This window comes from Chiloscyllium plagiosum, unplaced genomic scaffold, assembly GCF_037043375.1.
Source record: "Chiloscyllium plagiosum isolate Xiang-an unplaced genomic scaffold, Cpla_swu_hap1 HiC_scaffold_1, whole genome shotgun sequence".
Taxonomy (NCBI): Eukaryota; Metazoa; Chordata; class Chondrichthyes; order Orectolobiformes; family Hemiscylliidae; genus Chiloscyllium; species Chiloscyllium plagiosum.
The window spans coordinates 154,672,275-154,695,311 of record NW_028270139.1 but is presented as its reverse complement, the minus strand read 5'-3'; the positions used below and the strand labels follow the sequence as shown (position 1 = coordinate 154,695,311).

Genomic DNA, 23,037 nt, shown 5'->3' with positions numbered 1-23,037 from the left:
GATTTTAGGTGGCAGAAATGGCGAAGGATAATGTGCTGTGTCTGGAGATTAGTGGAGTGAAAGATGAGGACCAGGTTCTATCCTTGTTGCGATTGGAGGGATGGGGTTCAAGGGCAGAAGTGGAGGAGATGCACACACACACTAAACAAACCCACTGCCCTGTCCCACTCCCCCAAGGACATATAAGTCCTGGGCTGCCTCCACCACTAAATGCAAGCCACCTGACGCCTGGCAGCAGAACGTCTCATCTTCCTTCTTGGGACACTTCAACCACACAGCATCAATATCCACTTCACTAGTTTCCTAATCTCCCCTCCCCCCATCTCATCCCAGATCCAACCCTTCAACTTGGCACCACCCTCTTAAACTGTCCTTCCTGTCCATCTTCCTTTCCACCTATCTGCTCCACCCTCCCCACTGACCAATCACAATCACGCCCCCACCTTCATCCATCTATCACCTTCGCAGTTACCTGCACCCCTGATCATCCCCTCCTTATTGATCTCTCATCCCTTTTCCCTCCATATTCCTGATGAAGGGCTTCTGCTCAAAACTTCGACTCTCCTGTTCCTCGGATGCTGCCTGACCTGCTGTGCTTTTCCAGCACCACCCTTTTCGACTCTGACTCTCCAGCATCTGCAGTCCTCACTTTCTCCTCGGCTGTAGATTCATGACCCATTTTAGGACTCTGCCACATAAACAGCTCGTGCTCACCTCTCAGTTCCACCACCATTTCTAAACGATTTGATGTCAGTGCTGAGTAAGCAAACATTTCCCCCAGTGTAATACTGACAAAATCAAAGCCATTGTTTTCAGTCTTTGCTCCAAAAATCTGTCCTTTAGCAGCCAGTTCCCAATCTCTCCCTGGAAATTCTACCATTAAATCCATCTGTTTGCAGTCCTGGTAGTACTGTTGATTCTGAGATGAGCTTCTGACCTCATATCCATGCCTTCGCTATGACCATGTCCTTCAACACCAATAACATGGTTTACCCTTATCCTGTCAGGATTCCTGATGAAGTGCTTTTTTTCCCAAAACATCGATTTTCCTGCTCCTTGGATGTTGCCTGACCTGCTGTGCCTTTCCAGCACCACTGTAATCTTGACTCCGATCTCCAGCATCTGCAGTACCCACTTTCGCCTCACCGTTACCATCTTAGATAATCTGCCACTGAGACACTTACCCATGATTGTATTAGCTCTCGGCTTAATTATTCCAATGTCTTTCTGGTTGGCCTCCCACATTCTACACTCTCAACTCTGCTGCCCATGTCTTAACTCATAGAAGAACTTGTTCCATTTTCACCACAATGTTACTGACAAATTTAGCATTGGTCAAGCACTGTCTTGATTTTAAAAATTTAAATTCATTCGTGGCCTCATAGCTCTCATATCTTCTCCAATCCCACACCCACCTCCACCCCCATGAGAAATCTATGCTCATCAACATCTCTTGAACAGCTTCAATTGTAATTGGTCTGTCATTGATGATCGTGTCCTCAGTTGCCTCAGCTCCAAACTCTGGAACTTCCGATCAACATCTCCCCATATGTCTACTGCATTTTCCTCTTTTAAAACATTTCTTAACACCTACCTCTTTGACCAAGCTTCTGATCATTTAACCTAATATCTGCTTAAGTGGCTGGCCATCACAGTTAAGATTGTCCCTATAGAGCATCTTGGTGTGTTTCAGAAGTGTTGAAATTAATAACAGGAAAAGTAACATTCCTCTATGACACCATAAATTGCCACATACATCTGACATTGGACATAATGAGCAGAAAGAATAACATTGTCTTTTTTGACTCAGTACGTGCCACTCTTTAATGCCAATAGCTGACACGAGGAATGGGATAGTCACAGAAAATGTCAGCCATGGGTCAACAGGTACTGTTTCTTCACATTGATAAGGTTGAGAGTTCAAGTCCTTTCCCGATTCTAGACTTCACATTGCCATCTGAAATTTCACTCTGAGTGAACACTGCACTGTTAGAAGCTCCATTTGTTGGATTAGGGAGGCATCAAGCCAAGGACCTACCTACACTTGAAGATGAAACTAAAATATCCTGTGGTTCTATTTTGAAGAACTCTGATCTCCTGGCCAATATTTGTCCCTCAACCATCATCAACAAATCATCATGTAGTTGCTTGTGGGTCTGTACTGAGTGCAAATTTGCAGCAGTGTTTCCGAAAGTGAAAACTGAACTTCAGAAGTACGAACAAAAACAAGTTGCAGAAAAGCTCAGCAGGTCTGGCAGCATCTGTGGAGAGATGTAGAATTAATGTTTCAGGTGCAGTGACCCTTCCTTAGAGATGGACTGTACTGAAGAACTGTTCTGAGGAAGGGTCACTGGACCAAAAATGTTAACTCGGATTTCTCTCGAAAGATGCTGCCAGACTTTTCTCAGGGTTAGAAATCACACAACACCAGGTTATAGTCCAACAGGTTTATTTGGGAGCACTAGCTTTCCTTCATCAGGATCTAACTGATGAAGGAGCAACGCTCCAAAAGCCAGTACATCCAAATAAACCTGTTGGACTATAACCTAGGGATATATCCTAGGATTATGTGGGAAGCAAGAGAGGAAATTGCAGAACCGTTGGCAATGATCTTTTCGTCTTCACTTGTCAATGGGGATGGTGCCAGGGGACTGGAGAGTGGCGAATGTTGTGCCCCTGTTCAAAAAAGAGAATAGGGATAACCCCGGGAATTACAGGCCAGTTAGTCTTACTTCGGTGGTAGGCAAAGTAATGGAAAGGGTACTGAGGGATAGGATTTATGAATATCTGGAAAGACACTGCTTGATTAGGGACAGCCAGCACGGATTTGTGAGGGGTAGGTCTTGCCTTACAAGTCTTATTGAATTCTTTGAGGAGGTGACCAAGCACGTGGATGAGGGTAGAGCAGTGGATGTAGTATACATGGATTTTAGTAAGGCATTTGATAAGGTTCCCCATGGTAGGCTTATGCGGAAAGTCAGGAGGCATGGGATAGTGGGATGTTTGGCCAGTTGGACAGAGAACTGGCTAACCGGTCGAAGTCAGAGAGTGGTGGTAGATGGTAAATATTCAGCCTGGAGCCCAGTTACAAGTGGAGTTCCGCAGGGGTCAGTTCTGGGTCCTCTGCTGTTTGTAATTTTTATTAATGACTTGGAAGAGGGAGTCGAAGGATGGGTCAGTAAATTTGCAGACGATACCAAGATTGGTGGAGTTGTGGATAGTGAGGAGGGCTGTTGTCGGCTGCTAAGGGACTTAGATATGCTGCAGAACTGGGCTGAGGAGTGGCAGATGGAGTTCAACCCTGTCAAGTGTGAGGTTGCCCATTTTGGAAGGACAAATAAGAATGTGGAATACAGGGTTAACAGTAGGGTTCTTAGTAAGGTGGAGGAGCAGAGGGATCTTGGGGTCTATTTTCATAAAAATTTGAAAGTTGCCACTCAGGTGGATAGAGTTTGTAAGAAGGCCTATGGTGTATTAGCATTCATTAGCAGAGGGATTGAATTCAAGAGTCGTGAGGTGATGTTGCAGCTGTATAGGACCTTGGTAAGGCCACATTTGGAGTACTGTGTGCAGTTCTGGTCGCCTCATTTTAAGAAAGATGTGGAAGCTTTGGAGAGGGTGCAGAGGAGATTTACCAGGATGTTGCCTGGAATGGAGAATAGGTCGTACGAGGATAGGTTGAGAGTGCTAGGCCTTTTCTCATTGGAATGGCGAAGGATGAGGGGTGACTTGATAGAGGTTGAGAAGATGATCAGGGGAATAGAGTAGACAGTCAGAGACCTTTTCCCCAGGTATAACAGAGTGTTACAAGGGGATATAAATTTAAGGTGAAGGGTGGAAGGTATAAGGGGGATGTCAGGGGTAGGTTCTTTACCCAAAGAGTGGTGGGGGCATGGAATGCGCTGCCTGTGGGAGTGGCAGAGTCAGAATCATTGGCGAACTTTAAGCGGCATTTGGATAGGTACATGGATAGGTGTTTATGCTATGACAAATGTTCGGCACAACATCGTGGGCCAAAGGGCCTGTTCTGTGCTGTATTGTTCTATGTTCTATGTTCTATAACCTGGTGTTGTGTGATTTTTAAACTTTGTCCACTCCAGTCCATCACCGGCACCTCCACACCAAGACTTTCCCCAGCAATTTCTGCTTCTGTTTCTAATTTCCAGCATCTGCAGTTTTTTTTTTAAATTCAGAAATACTAAATATGTTGTAAAGTGCTTTATAATGCCTTTGAAAGTGATGTACGGCACAGATGCAAGTTCTCTGTCTTTAAGGCAATGATCGGTTGTGAAGATTGGTCTGAGAGTTAAGTATTGATGTGTTCAAAATTTTCTCCTCCTCCAATGTGTAGTCACTGATAAACATTGGTGGCAAACAGCCGCATTTGTATCGAGCTGAGATAATTGCTGTTGCATTTTTAAGATGAATTCTTGGTTTCGTAGAAATGCAGGCTGTGGCAGTTAGGTGGAACCTAAAGTTAGAAGTCACTGATTGGTTTCCAGCAGCTCTGATGTGTTATCGTGGCGCATTTCTGGGATTTCACACGAATGATTAGCCTGATAGAGTCATTTCTATTGTTAAAGATTCATGTACTTCTATTTGAGGATGGGCAGGGCAAGAGATGCTAAAAAAATTCACACATTAAATGCATCATAGCACAGGATGATAGAGCTAAAGCAACATTGCTACATGATGTCCTTGTGATAAAAGTCACGTCTGTACTCTCGTGGAAGCAAGTTAAGTTGCAATAACAGACTGAAGGAGCTCCTGAAAAGTGAACACACTGATTATCACCCTGTCCTCTTTCAGACTAATATCTAGGATGAGCTTATGATGGAACTCACATAACATTAGTTAGGCCATAGCTGGAATGCAGTGTACAGTCCTAGTCACCGCACTATAGAAAGGATGTGAGTGCAATGGAGTGGATGCCAAGGAGATTCACCAGGATATTAACCTGGGATGGAGAGACTGAGCTACAAAGAGAGATTGGATAATCTGGAATTGTGCAGCAGAGAAAGCTACAGGTGATCTTATTGAGGTCTGCATAGTTCTGAGGGCATAGACAGGACAGAACAAGTACAACATTTCCGCCTTGTGGAGGAATCAATAAATATGAGGTACAGTTTTTAAGAAAAGGAGCAGGGGAATCTAGGAACGATGTTTGCACTCAGAGGGTGGTGAGTATCTGGAACTCAGTGCCTCCACTTGATGGGAATTAGAAGGCCAGCAAAGGGGTTGGAATTTGATTGGGATGTACAGAATACTGAGAAACCTGGATAGAGTGGACGTGCAGATGTTTCAGCTGGAGACCAGAACCTGAGGACTCAGACTGAAGGGAGAACCCTTTAGAACTGAGATTTGGAGGAATTTCTTCAGCCAGAGAGTGGTGAATCTGTGGAACTTATTGCTGCAGAGGGCTGTGGTGGCCAAGTCATTGTGTGTATTTAAGACAGAGATAGATAATGTAAGGGGATCAAGGATTAATGTAAAAGACACAATCAATCTGTGCAGCAGACTCGATGGTATGAATGGCTTAATTCAGCTTCTTTATTATATGGTCTCATGCTAATAGAGACAGGAACCTTCATAACATTTAAGTATTTTGATGAAATGTAATAGCATTCAAGGCTACAGGACATGTGCTAGAAAATGTGGTTATGTTTAATAGAGGTTTGACCACTAATATGGACATGATGGACTGAAGGGTCTTACTCCATGCTGTAAAACCTCTGACTCCATGACGAGGGAGTTTTGTTTTAGCATTTGGAATATCGCCCCCAGCGTTAGGTCACTGAATATGTTCAATGAGGAGTGAAACAGTTTTGTGATTATTTAGGGTCAGAGGAACCTGCAGGCAAGTGGGATAAAGGCCACATCAGATCAGCCACAATCATATTGAATGATGGAGCAAGCTCAAAGTGCCAAATAGCTTACGCCTGCTGCTTTGTGCAGGACTTCAGGAATATGAAGTGAACCAGTGGCTGTTCTCCTTACAGCAGAGAAGGTTAGACAGAGATTTAACAGAGGTGCTCGATTCCTGATGAAGGGCTTTTGCCAAAAACATCAATTTTCCTGCTCCTCGGATGCTGCCTGAACTGCTGTGCTTTTCCAGCACCCCTCTAACCTAGAGAGGTGCTCGAGATAATGGTTTTGATAGGGTAAATAAATAGAGATGATTTCAATCAGTATTGGAGAGGTTAATAATCAAAGGTCAGCTGGATAGTATCTTCCTTTAAGGCATACTACTGTGGGGCAGCATGGTGGCTCAGTGGTTAGCACTGCTGCCTCACAGTACCAGGGGCCTGGGTTTAATTCCACCCTCAGGTGACTACCGACATAGAGTTTGCACATTCTCCCTGTGTCTATGCGGGTTTCCTCCCACGGTCCAAAGATGTGCAAGTTAGGGTGAACTGGCAATGCTAATTGCCCATAGTGTTTAGGGATGTGTAGGTTAGGTGCATTAGTTCAGGGTAAATGTTGAGTAATGGGATAGAGAATGGGTTTGGTGAGGGCTTGTTGGGCCGAAGGGCCTATTTCGTAGGAGTTCTATCTACAAAGCAGTACATTTATCAAGTGTGATAAAGGCATGGCCCCATTCAAAAATTTCAATGGGCTGATAAAGGGAAAGCTAGACCCAGTCCACAAATAAGAGACAAATCAACAGAATTATAGAGACATTTTAATCAGACAAAATCTGTTACATTCTGGCACCACCCCCTACTATTTATAGGGCAACTGGGTGGAGTTGTTTAGGTGGCTGTGAGAGACCAAAAATTATAAGTATAACCTTATTGAAGCCTTATCAATTTGAAAACATCCTGGCAGCTGATCCAATTCAAACAGGCTGCTGAATGCTCACACAATACAATGTGCAGCTAATCAACACACTGCAAGAACATAAAATTCTCTCCAACTTTCAAGCCACTTGCCAAAAGTTGTGATAAGTTGTACTGCTGAACTTTGTAAAAACAAACTGCTTCTCGTCCTCTCTCCTGGTCAGTTTTAGATGCTAAATTACTCTCGTGTTTTTTTTTCTGGACGGAAGTCTTCCACTTGGCGCAGGTCAGAATGACAAGAGTTGTAAGTGAGTCAGGTGTCTAGGCACCATGCTTAAGGGTCTCTGCAATTTACTCAAGTGCTTTCTTTAGGAGGGCTCTTGAGACCCTTAAGTGTGTGTGACCGACAGAGAGAGAGAGTGAGTATTGAGGCACAATTCACAGTGCCAAAACTCACTGATTCCCAAACGCGTGCTGGAGTTTAACCAGTCAAAGCTACACCCATTGACAGGACACTGCTACAGGAAGAACCAGCATGCTCAGAGGTTCACCTGCACCATTTCTTACATCTCTCCCGGAGGTGTTTCCTCAGTGCCAGCTGCAGATCGTCAAGAGAGAGTTTCTGCCACATCTAGAGACTGCAATTCACAACGGCACTGTGACTGAGCCTACCGCAGGGTGAATTGAGAATGTACTGCACCCTCTCAATGGACTACCTTTCTACTGTTTGGGGGAACACTGCTTAATACTCACAACCAAAATATCGTTTTTCTTTTTCAATTACACTATTTATTTTGAACCACATCCTGTTCTCTTTTTCTTTCGTTAGCGTCTCTACTCAGCTGGCCAGGAAATAACTGTCGCTCCAACTCTTATAATACAACTACCACTAAATCCGACTGATGGAAGCTTTCCCGAGGCTACAGTTGAAAACGGCTACACAAATAGTACTCCAGAACTCACCAACTCCATATTTGGCATCCACGGTTCGAGTCCAGGAAGGCATGTCTCGTTATGTGTGTTCCAGGGAAGCAAAACAAAACAGCCTCAAAAAAAAAAGTTTCAGTCTGTCCGCTCCCAACGCTCTGTTCAGTGCAAAGGGCCAAGACGTAAGTCTATCACATGCTTAAACCACGTCACACATCAGTGAGACAGTAAGGAAGCGTTTCACAGTGCAGAACTGTTATGTCAAAATATGAAAGTGCAATGTTAAGATTCCTCTGTGTCTCTAAGTCATTCTGCAACTCAGCCTAAAAGTTGGCTGATGCTTCACATCTGGCAGATTAACCCTCGCGTGTGTCCTCCCAGCTAAAACACCCCATGCACTGCTAAATGATTTCACTCAGGTCTCCTGCTTTAAACCAAGCAACAGGTCCATGTTCTGGATTAGTGGTGCTGGAAGAGCACAGCAGTTCAGGCAGCATCCAATGAGCAGCCACGGTCAACCCATTCAGCCTCCTAACTTTACCATGAGATCAGATCCTGAATGTTGAGCATCTGGACCAGAGGGATCGGAAGGCTGCCAGGCACATTATTAACAGTTGGGGCATAGCATACAACAGGGGCTCAGTGGTTAATGTTGCTGCTTCACAGCACCAGGGACCTGGACTTAATTTCCAGCCTCAGGTGAATGAGTGGAGTTTGCACATTCTCCCCATGTCTGCGCGGATTTCCTCTGGGTGTTCCAGTCTCCTCCCATAGTGTATTTATATTTCAGGAAAAGATTGGTAATTGAAGCCTAACAGTCCACCATGAAATACTTTGCTTTTCATTTCTCTTTTATTTCAATGCGAACTGACCTATTGTTTAATTCCATCATTGTCAAGGGAAGAATACATATTGGAAAGGTACACCTAGAATGGGTCTTGTTCATGCATCATGTGTCTGCCACCTCATTGGAAAGGGTGTCCAATTAATTCCATTCTCCTGCCTTTGACCGTAGCCTGTACTATTTTCCCTTCTGGTTTGGAGATGTCAGTGTTGACTGGGATGTACAAAGTTAAAAATCACACGACACCAGGTTATAGTCCAACAGGTTTAATTGGAAGCACTAGCTTTCGGAGCGACGCTCCTTCATCAGGTGGTTGTGGAGGACACTATTATAAGACACAGAATTTATAGCAAAAGTTTACAATGTGATGTAACTGAAATTATACATTGAAAAATACCTTGATTGTTTGTTGACTCTCCCGTCTATTGGAAAGACCATGATAGTTTCACTTCGTTCATATATAAATCACAAAACTTTTTTAAAAGTTACATTCTCAGATTAACTGTAACAATTGGTGTCAGCCAGATAAGATGTTGAAGGTGTTAGCCCCCTATGTTCCCTGTCTGTGCCATAATGTTTAAACTGATTGTAATCTAAAAAATGAGTTAACAGAGTCTTACATGGATTCATACAGTTTTTGAGCAAGTACAATGTAACTCTGCAAGTACAAATTCACCCCGTTTGTGTGTGTGTCTCTGTCTGGGTTGGAGGGTTGTGAGTGTGAGAGAGAGTGTATATATGCGAGTGTGTGAGTGTAAAGTGTCTAAGTCTGTGAGAGGATGCATGTGTGTGTGTGTGTGAAAGTGTGTGTCTGTAGGAATGTCTCTGAGAGAGTGTATATGTGTGTGTGAGTGTAAAGTGTTTAAGCCTGTGAGAGGATGCATGTGCGAGTGTGGGAGTGTGTGTGTCTGTAGGAGTGTGTGTGTGTCTGGGGTGGGCGGTTGTGAGTGAATATGAGAGAGTGTATATGAGTGTGTGTGTGTATGAGTGTAAAGTGGCCTAAGTTTGTGAGAGGATACTTGTGAGAGTGTGTGTGAGTGTCTGTATATACATGTGCCTGTGTGTGTGTGTGTAGTGCAATGGTGGTCACTTGTAGTGTGACATGAACCCAAGGTCCCGGTTGAACCCCTCCGTATGGGTACAGAACTTAGCTATCAGGCTCTGCTTGTCCATTTTTTGCTGCTGTTGTCCTGAAGTCCGCCTTGGAAGATGGTTCCCCCCAAACCACGAGGTCGAATGTCCTGGACTGCTGAAGGGAGAGAACACACCTGCCTGTTGATTGTTGTGGGGTCCCATTCATCTATTGAGGTAAAAACAATGACTGCAGATGCTGGAAACCAGATTCTGGATTAGTGGTGCTGGAAGAGCAAAGCAGTTCAGGCAGCATCCAAGGAGCAGCGAAATCGACATTTCAGGCAAAAAGCCTTTCAACAGGAATAAAGGCAGAGAGCCTGAAGCGTGGAGAGATAAGCTAGAGGAGGGTGGGGGTGGGGAGAAAGTAGCATAGAATACTATAGGTGAGTGGGGGAGGGGATGAAGGTGATAGGTCAGGGAGGAGAGGGTGAAGTGGATAGGTGGAAAAGGAGATAGGCAGGTAGGACAAGTCTAGACAAGTCATGGGGACAGTGTTGAGCTGGAAGTTTGGAACTAGGGTGAGGTGGGGGAAGGGGAAATGAGGAAACTGTTGAAGTCCATATTGATGCCCTGGGGTTGAAGGGTTCCAAGGCGCAAGATGAGACGTTCTTCCTCCAGGCGTATGGTGGTGAGGGAGCGGCGGTGAAGGAGGCCCAGGACCTCCATGTCCTCGGCAGAGTGGGAGGGGAAGTTGAAATGTTGGGCCACGGGGCGGTGTGGTTGATTGGTGTGGGTGTCCCGGAGATGTTCCCTAAAGCGCTCTGCTAGGAGGCGTCCAGTCTCCCCAATGTAGAGGAGACCGCATCGGGAGCAACGGATACAATAAATGACATTAGTGGATGTGCAGGTAAAACTTTGATGCATCTGGAAGGCTCCTTTAGGGCCTTGGATGGAGGTGAGGGGAGGAGGTGTGGGCACAGGTTTTACAGTTCCTGCGGTGGCAGGGGAAGGTGCCAGGATGGGAGGGTGAGTTGTAGGGGGGCGTGGACCTGACCAGGTAGTCACGGAGGGAATGGTCTTTGCGGAAGGCGGAAAGGGATGGGGAGGGAAATATATCCCTGGTGTTGGGGTCTTTTTGGAGGTGGCGGAAATGTCGGCGGATGATTTAGTTTATGCGAAGTTTGGTAGGGTGGAAGGTGAGCACCAGGGGCGTTCTGTCCTTGTTACGGTTGGAGGGGTGGGGTCTGAGGGCGGAGGTGCGGGATGTGGATGAGATGCGTTGGAGGGCATCTTCAACCACATGAGAAGGGAAATTCCGGTCTCTAATAAAGGAGGCCATCTGGTGTGTTCTGTGGTGGAACTGGTCCTCCTGGGAGCAGATACGGAGGAGGCGGAGGAATTGGGAATACGGGATGGCATTTTTGCAAGAGGTAGGGTGGGAAGAGGTGTAACCCAGGTAGCTGTGGGAGTCGGTGGGTTAGTAAAAAATATCAGTGTCAAGTTGATCGTCATTAATGGAGATGGAGAGGTCCAGGAAGGGGAGGGAGGTGTCAGAGATGGTCCAGGTAAATTTATGGTCAGGATGGAATGTGTTGGTGAAGTTGATGAATTGCTCAACCTCCTCGCGGGAGCACGAGGTGGTGCCAATGCAGTCATCAATGTAGCGGAGGAAGAGGTGGGGAGTGGTGCCGGTGTAATTATGGAAGATCAACTGTTCTATGTAGCCAACAAAGAGACAGGCATAGCTGGGGCCCATACGTGTGCCCATGGCTACCCCTTTGGTCTGGAGGAAGTGGGAGGATTCGAAGGAGAAATTGTTAAGGGTGAGGACCAGTTCGGCCAAACGAATGAGAGTGTCGGTGGAAGGGTACTGTTGGGACGTCTGGAGAGGATAAAACGGAGGGCTTGGAGGCCCTGGTCATGGCGGATGGAGGTGTAGAGGGATTGGATATCCATGATGAAGATGAGGCTTGCGGGCCGGGGAAACGGAAGTCTTGGAGGAGGTGGAGGGCGTGTGTGGTGTCTCGAACGTATGTGGGGAGTTCCTGGACTAGGGGGGATAGGACAGTGTCGAGGTAGGTAGAGATGAGTTCAGTGGGGCAGGAGCATGCTGAGACAATGGGTCGGCCAGGGTGGTCAGGCTTGTGGATCTTGGGAAGGAGGTAGAACTGGGCAGTGCGGGGTTCCCGGACTATGAGGTTGGAAGCTGTGGGTGGGAGATCTCCTGAGGTGATGAGATTCTGTATGCTGTGGGAGATGATGGTTTGGTGATGGGGGGTGGGGTCATGGTCGAGGGGGCAGTAGGAAGAGGTGTCCTCGAGTTGGCATTTGGCTTCAGCGGTGTAGAGATCAGTGCGCCAGAATACCACTGCACCCCCTTTATCTGCTGGCTAAATGGTGAGGTTGGGATTGGAGCAGAGGGATTGGAGGGCTGCGCGTTGTGAGGGTGAGAGGTTGGAGTGGGAGAGGAGGGTAGACAGGTTGAGGCGGTTAATGTCCCGGCGGCAGTTGGAAATGAAGAGGTCGAGGGCAGGTAATAGGCCAGCACAGGGTGTCCAGGTGGATGCAGTGTGTTGGAGTTGGGCGAAGGTGTCCTCGGAAGGTGGGCGGGAGTCCTGATTGTGAAAGTAAGCTCGGAGGCGGAGGCGACGGAAGAATTGTTCGACGTCACGGCGTGTATTAAATTTGTTGATGCGTGGACGGAGGGGGATGAAGTTGAGTTCTTTGCTGAGGACTGACCGTTCGTCCTCAGTGAGGGGGAGGTCTGGGGGGGATGGTGAAAACTCAGCAGGGCTGGGAGCTGGGATCTGGTGTGGGTGTGGATCTGGGAGTGGGGGCGGAACCTGTAACTGGAGTGGGTGTGGTGGTGGGGGGAATGGGGGTGGAATCATGAGCAGGGATAGTGTTCCCCTCGGGGTTCTGGGGGGTGGGGATAGTGACAGTGGGGTCTGTGGGAGGGGGGGCGTGTCAGCAGAATGCAGTGGCGCTGGTGGGGGTGGAAGTGGTGGCAGACACGGCAGTAGGGGTGGCGGAAGTCACTGAATGTGTGGCATCAGCGATGATGTGAGGGGCGGATGTGATGTCACGTGTGATGCATGAGGAATTGTGAGGGGCAGAAGTGGTTGTGGGAGTGGCCATAATGGGGGCGGAAGTGACATCATCAATCAGCGTGGGGGTGGCAGCTGCACCAGCCGCATAGCTAGTGACGTCTAAGCAGTTCCAGAGGCTGGGGGACTCTTCTGGAATGTTTGAGGAGCACTGGTTGTGGAGGTGGTTAGATAAAAGTTTGATGTACTTAGAGTTTTTGATGTTTGAGATGGAGTTGAAATACTGTTTGTTGAGAGTATGAATTCTCCTGAGGGTGTAGTACAGAGTGGGTCCTTTGCAATTCTGAGAGAGTGTGGCCCTCAGCTGAGGCAGGGCAGACTGTAGAGAGGTTAGGTGCTGGTGCATTGCTGCAAGCGTGGAGCAGAGGATCTTGAAGGAGAACCGTTGCTGGTGTTTTTGAATCTGTAGTCTGTACTGTTTGTCCTGTTCAGGTCCGAACTCTGCTGGTTTAAAGATGATCCGGAGTCCGTGTGGGATGAGTTGGTTACGGAGGCAGGCACTGAGGAAGCAAGTGTGGCTGTGGTAGCGAGTTTGTTTCAGGACATGGTTGAAGAGCTTCAGGGCAAAGGAAATGACCTGAGAATTGCAGTGGGAAAGGGGCTCCCTGAGATTCTTGTAGAGAGAGGAGGAAAACTTCTTCAAGGCAGGCATCCTTGCAAGAGGATTCGCAGTAGGGTTAAAATCAACGAAGTAAAAAAAATGACTGCAGATGCTGGAAACCAGATTCTGGATTAGTGGTGCTGGAAGAGCACAGCAGTTCAGGCAGCATCCAACGAGCAGCGAAATCGACGTTTTGGGCAAAAGCCCTTCATCAGGAATAAAGGCAATGAGCCTGAAGCGTGGAGAGATAAGCTAGAGGAGGGTGGGGGTGGGGAGAAAGTAACATAGATTACAATAGTGAGTGGGGGAGGCGATGAAGGTGATAGGTCCCGCGAGGAGGTTGAGCAATTCATCAACTTCACCAACACATTCCATCCTGACCATAAATTTACCTGGACCATCTCTGACACCTCCCTCCCCTTCCTGGACCTCTCCATCTCCATTAATGACGACCGACTTGACACTGACATTTTTTACAAACCCCCAGACACCCACAGCTACCTGGATTACACCTCTTCCCACCCTACCTCTTGCAAAAAGGCCATCCCGTATTCCCAATTCCTCCGCCTTCTCCGTATCTGCTCCCAGGAGGACCAGTTCCACCACAGAACACACCAGATGGCCTCCTTCTTTAGAGACCGCAATTTCCCTTCTCATGTGGTTGAAGATGCCCTCCAACGCATCTCATCCACATCCCGCACCTCCGCCCTTAGACCCCACCCCTCCAACCGTAACAAGGACAGAACGCCCCTGGTGCTCACCTTCCACCCTACCAACCTTCGCATAAACCAAATCATCCGCCGACATTTCCGCCACCTCCAAACAGACCCCATCACCAGGGATATATTTCCCTCCCCACCCCTTTCCACCTTCCGCAAAGACCGTTCCCTCCGTGTCTACCTGGTCAGGTCCACGCCCCCCTACAACTCACCCTCCCATCCTGGCACCTTCCCCTGCCACCGCAGGAACTGTAAAACCTGCGCCCACCCCTCCTCCCTCACCTCTATCCAAGGCCTTAAAGGAGCCTTCCAGATGCATCAAAGTTTTACCTGCACATCCACTAATACCATTTATTGTATCCGTTGCTCCCGATGTGGTCTCTTCTACATTGGTGAGACTGGGCGCCTCCTAGCAGAGCGCTTTAGGGAACATCTCCAGGACACCTGCACCAATCAACCACACCGCCCCGTGGCCCAACATTTCAACTCCCCCTCTCACTCTGCCGAGGACATGGAGGTCCTGGGCTTCCTTCACCGCCGCTCCCTCACCACCAGACACCTGGAGGAAAAACGCCTCATCTTCCGCCTTGGAACACTTCAACCCCAGGTCATCAATGTGGACTTCAACAGTTTCCTCATTTCCCCTTCCCCCACCTCACCCTAGTTCCAAACTTCCAGCTCAGCACTGTCCCCATGACTTGTCCGGACTTGTCCTACCTGCCTATCTCCTTTTCCACCTATCCACTCCGCCCTCTCCTCCCTGACATATCACCTTCATCGCCTTCCCCACTCACCTATTGTACTCTATGCTACTTTCTCCCCACCCCCACCCTCCTCTAGCTTATCTCTTCACGCTTCAGGCTCTCTGCCTTTATTCCTGATGAAGGGCTTTTGCCCAAAACGTCGATTTCACTGCTCCTTGGATGCTGCCTGAACTGCTGTGCTCTTCCAGCACCACTAATCCAGAACCCATTCATCTATTGCCGTAGCCTTTGCTCGGTTTCAGTGATGTACCATGCCCCAGGGCATCCTTGCCTGCAACCTATAAGATAAAACAAGGTTGGCTGAGTTGCATGAGTGATATATACATGGTGGGAGGTGTCCCCACGCATAATGGTGGTATCCATGTCCACACTCTGACCCGTCTTGCAGAGTCTACCATGACAAGGTTGTATGGAGTTGTCCTGAAATCCGGGCAACTTGCTATGAACAACGACCTGTTTAAGGTTTGGCGCTGTTTAAAGGTGAACAGTGGAGGTGTGGGGAAGGTCTTGGTGAGGTGCTCATCCTCGTTGATAATGTGTTGCAGGTCGCGAAGAACATGGCGTAGTTTTTCAGTTCCTGGGAAGTTCTGGACAATGAAGGGTACCCTGTCGGTCGCAGCACGTGTCTGTCTCCTGAAGAGGTAATTACGATTCCTTGCTCTGGCACATCGGAACTGGCGGTCGATGAGTTGAGCATCATACCCCGTTCTTATGAGGGCATCCCTGAGTCCTTCCAGGTCCCTGTTACGTTCCTCCTCATCTGAACAGATCCTGTGTGCATGATGGGCTTGTCCATAGGGGATGGGTGTTTTAATATGTTTTGGGTGAAAGCTGGAGAAGTGTAGCATTGTGAAGTTTGCGGTAGAGTGTGGTGCTGAGGTGTCCATCCTTGATGGAGATGCATGTGTCCAAGAATGAGACAGATAGTCGAGAATAGTCGATGAAACTTGTTGACATCACTGTGTCCTGGCCATGGGTCCAGAGGAAGAAAATGTCATCAACGTACCTGGTGTATAATGTTGATTGGAGGTCCTGCGTAGAGAAGAAGTCTTGTTCGACCTTGTGCATGAAGGTGTTGGCTTATTGGGGTTCAAATTTGGTCCCCATGGCTGTTCCATATGTCTGGATGAAGAGATTCTCACACAGGGTCCCATTGCCTGATACGATGGGACATCCTGGTGTATTGGCTTTGTGTCTCTTTGGAAGGCAGTGTGAGCCTTTGTGAGAATCTCTTCAGCTATTTTGGAGGCATCTTGAAACCCATTGTACAGGGGGTCCCTAGCTTCTGTCGAGACACAATGGATGTTTCTGCACTCTACACCAGCATCCCCCACAATGACGGCATCGCGGCAACAGCCTCAGTACTCAACACCAATAACTGCCAATCTCCAAACACCATCTTATAACTCATCCTCTTTATCCTCGATCACAGCGTCTTCACCTTTGATAACCAGTTCTTCATCCAGACGCATGGAACAGCCATGGGGACTAAATTTGCACCCCAATGTACCAACATGGGCGGCATGGTGGCTCAGTGGTTAGCACTGCTGCCCCACAGCACCAGGGACCCAGGTTCGATTCCAGCCTTGAGTGACTGTCTATGTGGAGTTTGCACATTTTCCCCTTGTCTGCCTGGATTTCCTCTGGGTGTTCCGGTTTCCTCCCACAGTCCAAAGATGTGCAGGTCAGGTGAATTCGCTGTGCTAAATTGCTCATAGTGTTAGGTACTTTAGTCAGAGGGAAATGGGTCTGGGTGGGTTACTCTTCGGAGGGTTGGTGTGGACTTGTTCGGCCGAAGCCCCTGTTTCCACACTGTAGGGAATCTAATCAAATTTTAAAAAACATCTTCATAGTTTGGGTGAAGATTTGTAGATCGGGTGCTCGTTGTTGCGATTCTGTTCGGCGAGCTGGAAATTTTTGTTGCAAACGTTTCGTCCCTGTCTTGGTGACATCCTCAGTGCTTGGGAGCCTCCTGTGAAGCGCTTCTGTGGTGTTTCCTCCAGCATCTATAGTGGCCTGTCGCTTCCGGTTGTCAGTTTCAGCTGTCCGCTGTAGTGGCGGGTATATTGGGTCCAGGTCGATTTGTTTGTTGATGGAGTTTGTGGATGAGTGCCATGCTTCTAGGAATTCCCTGGCTGTTCTTTGTTTCGCTTGCCCTATAATGGTAGTGTTGTCCCAGTCGAATTCATGTTGCTTGTCGTCTGCGTGTGTGGCTACTAAGGATAGCTGGTCATGGCGTTTCATGGCTAGTTGATGTTCGTGGATGCGGATCGTTAGCTGTCTTCCTGTTTGTCCTATAGAGTGTTTTGTGCAGTCCTTGCATGGGATTTTGTACACTACATTAGTTTTGCTCATGCTGGGTATCGGGTCCTTCGTTCTGGTGAGTTGTTGTCTGAGGGTGGCTGTTGGTTTGTGTGCTGTTATAAGTCCTAGTGGTCGCAGTAGTCTGGCTGTCAGTTCTGAAATGCTCCTGATGTATGGTAGTGTGGCTAGTCCTTTGGGTTGCGGCATGTCCTCGTTCCGTTGTCTTTCTCTTAGGCATCTGTTGATGAAATTGCACGGGTATCCGTTTTTGGCGAATACCTTGTATAGGTGTTCCTCTTCCTCTTTTTGCAGTTCTGGTGTGCTGCAGTGTGTTGTGGCCCTTTTGAATAGTGTCTTGATGCAACTTCGTTTGTGTGTGTTGGGCTGGTTGCGTTCATAGTTCAGGACTTGGTCTGTGTGTGTGGCTTTCCTGTATACCTTTGTAGTGAATTCTCCATTCGGTGTTCTCTGTACCATCACGTCTAGGAATGGGAGTTGGTTCTCCTTTTCTTCTTCTCTCGTGAATCGGATTCCTGTTAGTGTGGCGTTGATGATCCGGTGTGTTTTCTCTATTTCCGTGTTTTTAATGATTACAAAGGTGTCATCAACATATCTGACCCAGAGTTTGAGTTGAATTTGTGGTAAGACTGTTTGTTCTAACCTTTGCATTACTGCTTCTGCTATGAGTCCAGAGATCGGTGAGCCCATGGGTGTTCCGCTGATTTGTTCGTATATCTGGTTGTTGAATGTGTATTGCCAACCTGCTGGACATACAGAACAGACAACAGGACGTTGAGCCTATCAACAAAGACGGCATACTTAAACTATTGGACTTGTGCCTCACAACACACTTCACATTCAACAACCAGATATACGAACAAATCAACGGAACACCCATGGGCTCACCGATCTCTGGACTCATAGCAGAAGCTCATGAGTCTCACTTCAGTTGTTGGTAAAGTGTTGGAAAAGGTTATAAGAGATAGGATTTATAACCATCCAGAAGAGAATAATCTGATCAGGGACAGTCAGCACGGTTTTGTGAAGGGTAGGTCGTGCCTAACGAATCTTATTGACTTTTTTGACAAAGTGGCCAAACAGGTAGATGAGAGTAAACCGGTTGATGTGGTGTATATGGATTTCAACAAGGCATTTGATAAGGTTCCCCACAGTAGGCTATTATACAAAATGCGGAGGAATGGGATTTGTGGGAGACACAGCAGTTTGGATCAGTAATTGGCTTGCTGAAAGAAAACAGAGGGTTGTAGTTGATGGAACATGTTCATCTTGGTGTCCAGTTACTAGCGGCATACTGCAACGGTCGGTGTTGGGTCCACTGCTGTTCGTCATTCTTATAAGTGACCTGGATGAGGGCTTAGAAGATGGGTTAGTAAATTTACAGACGACACTAACGTCGGTGGAGTTGTGGATAAAGTGACGAAGAATGTAGTAGGTTGCAGAGAGACATAGATAGGATGCAGAGCTGGGCTGGAGAGGTGGTGAATGGAGTTTAATGTGGACAAGTGTGAGGTGATACACTTTGGACGGAGTAATTGGAATGCAAAGTACTGGGCTAATGGTAAGATTCTTGGTAGTGTAGATGAGCAGAGAGATCTCGGTGTCCATGTACACAGATCCCTGAAAGTTGCCACCCAGATTGACAAGGTTGTTAAGAAGGCATACAGTGTCTTGGCCTTTATTAATAGAGGAATTGAGTTCTAGAACCAGGAGGTTGTGCTGCAGCTGTACAAAACTCTGGTACGGCCACACTTGGAGTATTGTGTACAGTTCTGGTCACCGCATTATAAGAAGGATGTGGAAGCTTTGGAAAGGATGCAGAGGAGATTTACTAGGATGTTGCCTGGTATAGAAGGAATGTCTTACGAGGAAAGGCTGAGGGCCTTGAGGCTGTTCTCATTAGAGAGAAGAAGGTTGAGAGGTGGCTTAATAGAGACATACAAGATAATCAGAGGGTTAGATAGGGTGGACAGGGAGAGCCTTTTTCCAAGTATGGGAACGGCAAACATGAGGGGACACAACTATAAAGTGAGGGGAGATAGGTGTAAGACAGATGTCAGAGGTAGTTTCTTTACTCAGAGAGTAGTAAGGGTATGGAATGCTTTGCCTGCAACGATAGTACATTCGCCAAGTTTAAGTACATTTAAGCCGTCGTTGGACAGGTATGTGGACAAACATGGAATAGTGTAGGTGGGATGGGCTTCAGATTAGTATGACAGGATGGTGCAACATCGAGGGCCGAAGGGCCTGTACTGCGCTGTAATGTTCTATGTTCTATGTTCTATATATACACTCTCTCTCACAGACATTCCTACAGACACACACACATTCACACACACATATTCATCTTCTCACAGACTTCGGCACTTTACACACACGCACACGCACACACACATGCACACATACACATATACATTTGTGGGTTGAATTTGTACTTGCAGAGTTACATTGTACTTTGCTCAAAAACTTCATGAATCCATGTAAGTCTCTGTTAACACACTTTTTCGCTTAGAATCAGTCTAAACATTATGGCACTGACCGAGAACACAGGGGGCTAATATCTTCAACATCTTGTCTGAGCTGACACCAATTGTTACAGTTAGCCTGAGAATGTAGCTTTTAAAAAAAGTTTTGTGATTTACATATGAAAGAAGTGAAACTATCATGGTCATTCCAATAGACGAGAGACTCAACAAACAGTCAAGGTATTTTTCAATGTATAATTTTAGTTACATCACATTGTAAACTTTTGCTATAAATTCTGTGTCTTACAATAGTGTCCTCCACAACCACCTGATGAAGGAGGGGAGCTCCGAAAGCTAGCGCTTCCAATTAAACCTGTTGGACTATAACCTGGTGTTGTGTGATTTTTAGCTTTTCCCTTTATCTAGTTCCCCTTGAATTTCATTATGTAACATACATTCACCACCTGTCAACGAGTGCATTCCAGCTTACATTCTTTCAGTGCATAAAGGACACTCATCTCACCTCCATCAGTGCATCAAGCTTGATTCTTTTACCTACTATCTTCAAAGTTGATCCTTTGGTGACCTACTATCCTACCAGTGGAAGCGGTTCTACTTATTTTTGACCTTATTTTGCAACAAAGGTTTGTTTAGGGCTTCAGAAACAAGCTTGTATCTTTTTGTCACTTTTGCAAGAGGCAGCCTCTTAGGTGATGCCTATAAAGACTGGCAGGGAGATTCCTGATGCTGCCAACACAATTAGATTGCTGGGATATGTTGTCACAAAGCTAGTTTATTTCCTCTAAAAGGTGTTCCTTTTCTCAAGGTAACTATGTCCTTGGGTTTTTCAGAGGGGTAATAAACCACTCTCGGTTCCGATTAGTCTGGTTTGATGCAGAGATTAAAAGGTATTGAGAGACGTCAGGCCAAAGTGGTCATGTTTTAGAAGTGACCTGTATAATGAAAGAGGAGTGGTCAGCTCTCTAGCTGAGCATTTTAGTTCAGTCTGGAACTAGTTGGGAGTTCAATAGTGAGCTGTGTGGAAACTCTCTCTCTCTCTCTTTCTGCCCTTCTAACTTCAACCTGTAAGCATCTGTTCCACTTTTTATATTACTTTTCAAGAGGGTTTGCTCATTGGGACTGTTGTGTATATTTGGTACGGCATAATTAGGTCCCGTTTGGATAGACTGAGTTCTGTTGGGCTTTTTATTCTGTTCTTTGTGTTTCATTGTGTAATTTTGTGAATAAACCCGAGTAGTCAACCTCACTAACTTACTCTGAGTAATTTTCACTGTACACATTACCGAAATAAATTACAAAGTTATGGTCTGTATTGCCTATTCAAGAATATGTTGAGTGATCTGGCCTAGTCCATAACAATGTGTTTGGATCCTACCATAGTGGATGGTGAAATTTGAATTCAGAAATAATCTGGGATAAAAGTTGGTCCTAATGGCAATGATTAAATCGTTGTAATTATCATAAAAACCCGACTGGTTCACTAACATCCTTCAGGTGAGGAATTCTGCTATCATAAGCTGGTCTGGTCCCCATCTGAGTCCCAACCTACAGCAATATGGTTGATGTTTAACTACCTTCTGGGCAATAAATGCTGGCCCAGTCAGCCCCTCTCTCCTACATCCTGTGAAAGAATAAAACATCCAGTGATTGGATAAAACATACTGGCATAACCAATATTGCCCAAACCCCTTGAATGAATGAATAAGAGAATACACAACTGCCAAAAGAAAAGAAAATGTGATGAAAAATCCATTGAAGAAAATAGAGTCAGCTCATAAAACTGTCAAAATGAACATTTTGCAGTCAATTTGAAGCTGCATCAACAATCTGTGCTGAGCAAAATCCAATAATGAGCTTGGAACAAAGCCCAACAGTCACACTGAGATGTCATTATGCACCTTTGTTAAAGCACAGGTCAGCCATCTGTTCAAGCTTTGAAAGAGTCAGGCTGATGTCTATGCTGGAAATGGGTGAAAAGATTAAAGCAAATTCATCAATTAACAAAGTCAAATTTGAATATCCATATTATGCAGTGTAGAACACCTTATCCAGTGAAAATTGTACTTTAATCCACATTCACACTGCTGGTGAGTTTATTGGCTATTTACACTTTTAAAAATGAAGCTCTATCACAAATCACCAGCATGCATTATCCCATTGTGGCATGTGACATTCACAAAACCTTTTAAAGTTACATATCCCGCTTGATCCAGGACTCCCTCATCGTATTTTATTTTGGCACATAAACAGATGTTGCCATTCTGAATTACCCTTGAGGTTTGGGCAATGAATATAGAAAATGATACCACACCATGAAAGAATGTCTGAAAAGCTGGCTTTAATTGCCATTCCACTCCAACTCTAGTTCTCTGAAAGGCCAAAGCTCAAAATGGACACAACATAATCAGATCAGCTTTAGGCAGGATCTTGACCCACCCTCTTATACAATTCTGTTGAAAATTGCTGGTGATGGGAATAGGGGTGGAACTCAAGGAGTTGTTTAGTGGTCGCCAATTTTAAAGCCTACTCTTGGCACTGCATCAAGATAGGAAAATAAAACAGGGCCTGGATTCACGTTCACCTAATCCTGTCTGGCTCATTAATGTGCATCAGCTCTAAACTCAGACTCATAAACCACCCCTTTGGCTCTGAGGAAGACTGTTGATTTATGCTAAATTAGAAACAGTTGTGTTCTGTGAAACACCCAATGGAAAGCTGTTTGAGAATTTCCAAGTTCCTTCCACTCAGAGCAGGCAACAGAAATTCAGCACAGAAACATTTCACTGCGCCAGTCTCGCAATAGAACTGATGATATTTCCCAGGTTTGACATGTTTGAATGGTGTATGAATGGAATCTTTGTTGTTTTGGTGCTTGTATTAGAGTGATTGTCCAGGAAAGTTTGTGGACCTGGGTTTATAGGGGAGGATTTGCTTGGGTTTCTAATTTGTTTCAAGGAAGTTACTCATCACCTGTTAGTGACCTCGCTATTTACATTCGCTCTAATGTATCGTGTTGTGATATCACAACAGGGAAAACTTTGAGGACAGAAATTTTCTCCGAAAGTGGAACTTCAACTTCCCCCAATAACTTCTGCTTAATTACATCCTTAGCTGGTAACAACCATCTGGGTTACAATTAATGCAGTATGTCTGGGTTAAACTGCGGTTCAGAATGAGGTGGAAATAGACATGGCTGAAAGAAATAGTCTCTACTGGAAGTTGTACACCATGTGCAAAGTATGAAATCAGAACCATGTCATTACTTGGCAGTGCAAAACTCAAACATTGCTAAAATCAGACTTGTAGTCACTTGTAGCTTTTTTTTGTCTCACACCCACTGAGTTACAACAGTCAATCTTTGAAAGGTGATGTACACAGAATGAGAAGACAGTGTTAATTAGATTAGATTATCGA

General features: G+C 46.1%; 1 protein-coding gene and 1 long non-coding RNA gene across 3 annotated transcripts in view; one reads left to right on the top strand and one right to left on the bottom strand.

The window, feature by feature from the left end:
• The window catches only part of LOC122553785 (dedicator of cytokinesis protein 2-like), a 1,246,386-nt gene extending 1,238,508 nt beyond the window's left edge, over positions 1 to 7,878 (bottom strand). For both annotated transcript variants that reach the window (XM_087991733.1, XM_043698147.2), the window contains exon 1: positions 7,743 to 7,878. In XM_087991733.1, coding sequence (XP_087847859.1) covers positions 7,743 to 7,785 — 43 coding nt within the window. In that variant the 5' untranslated portion in view covers positions 7,786 to 7,878. The remainder of the gene's footprint in view (positions 1 to 7,742) is intronic.
• LOC148152248 (uncharacterized) lies at positions 7,126 to 19,984 on the top strand. Its single transcript, XR_015758549.1, has 4 exons — positions 7,126 to 7,470; positions 7,609 to 7,888; positions 15,361 to 15,456; positions 19,915 to 19,984. It is a non-coding gene; the product is annotated as an uncharacterized LOC148152248 (long non-coding RNA).
• Positions 19,985 to 23,037: the final 3,053 nt, after the last annotated feature.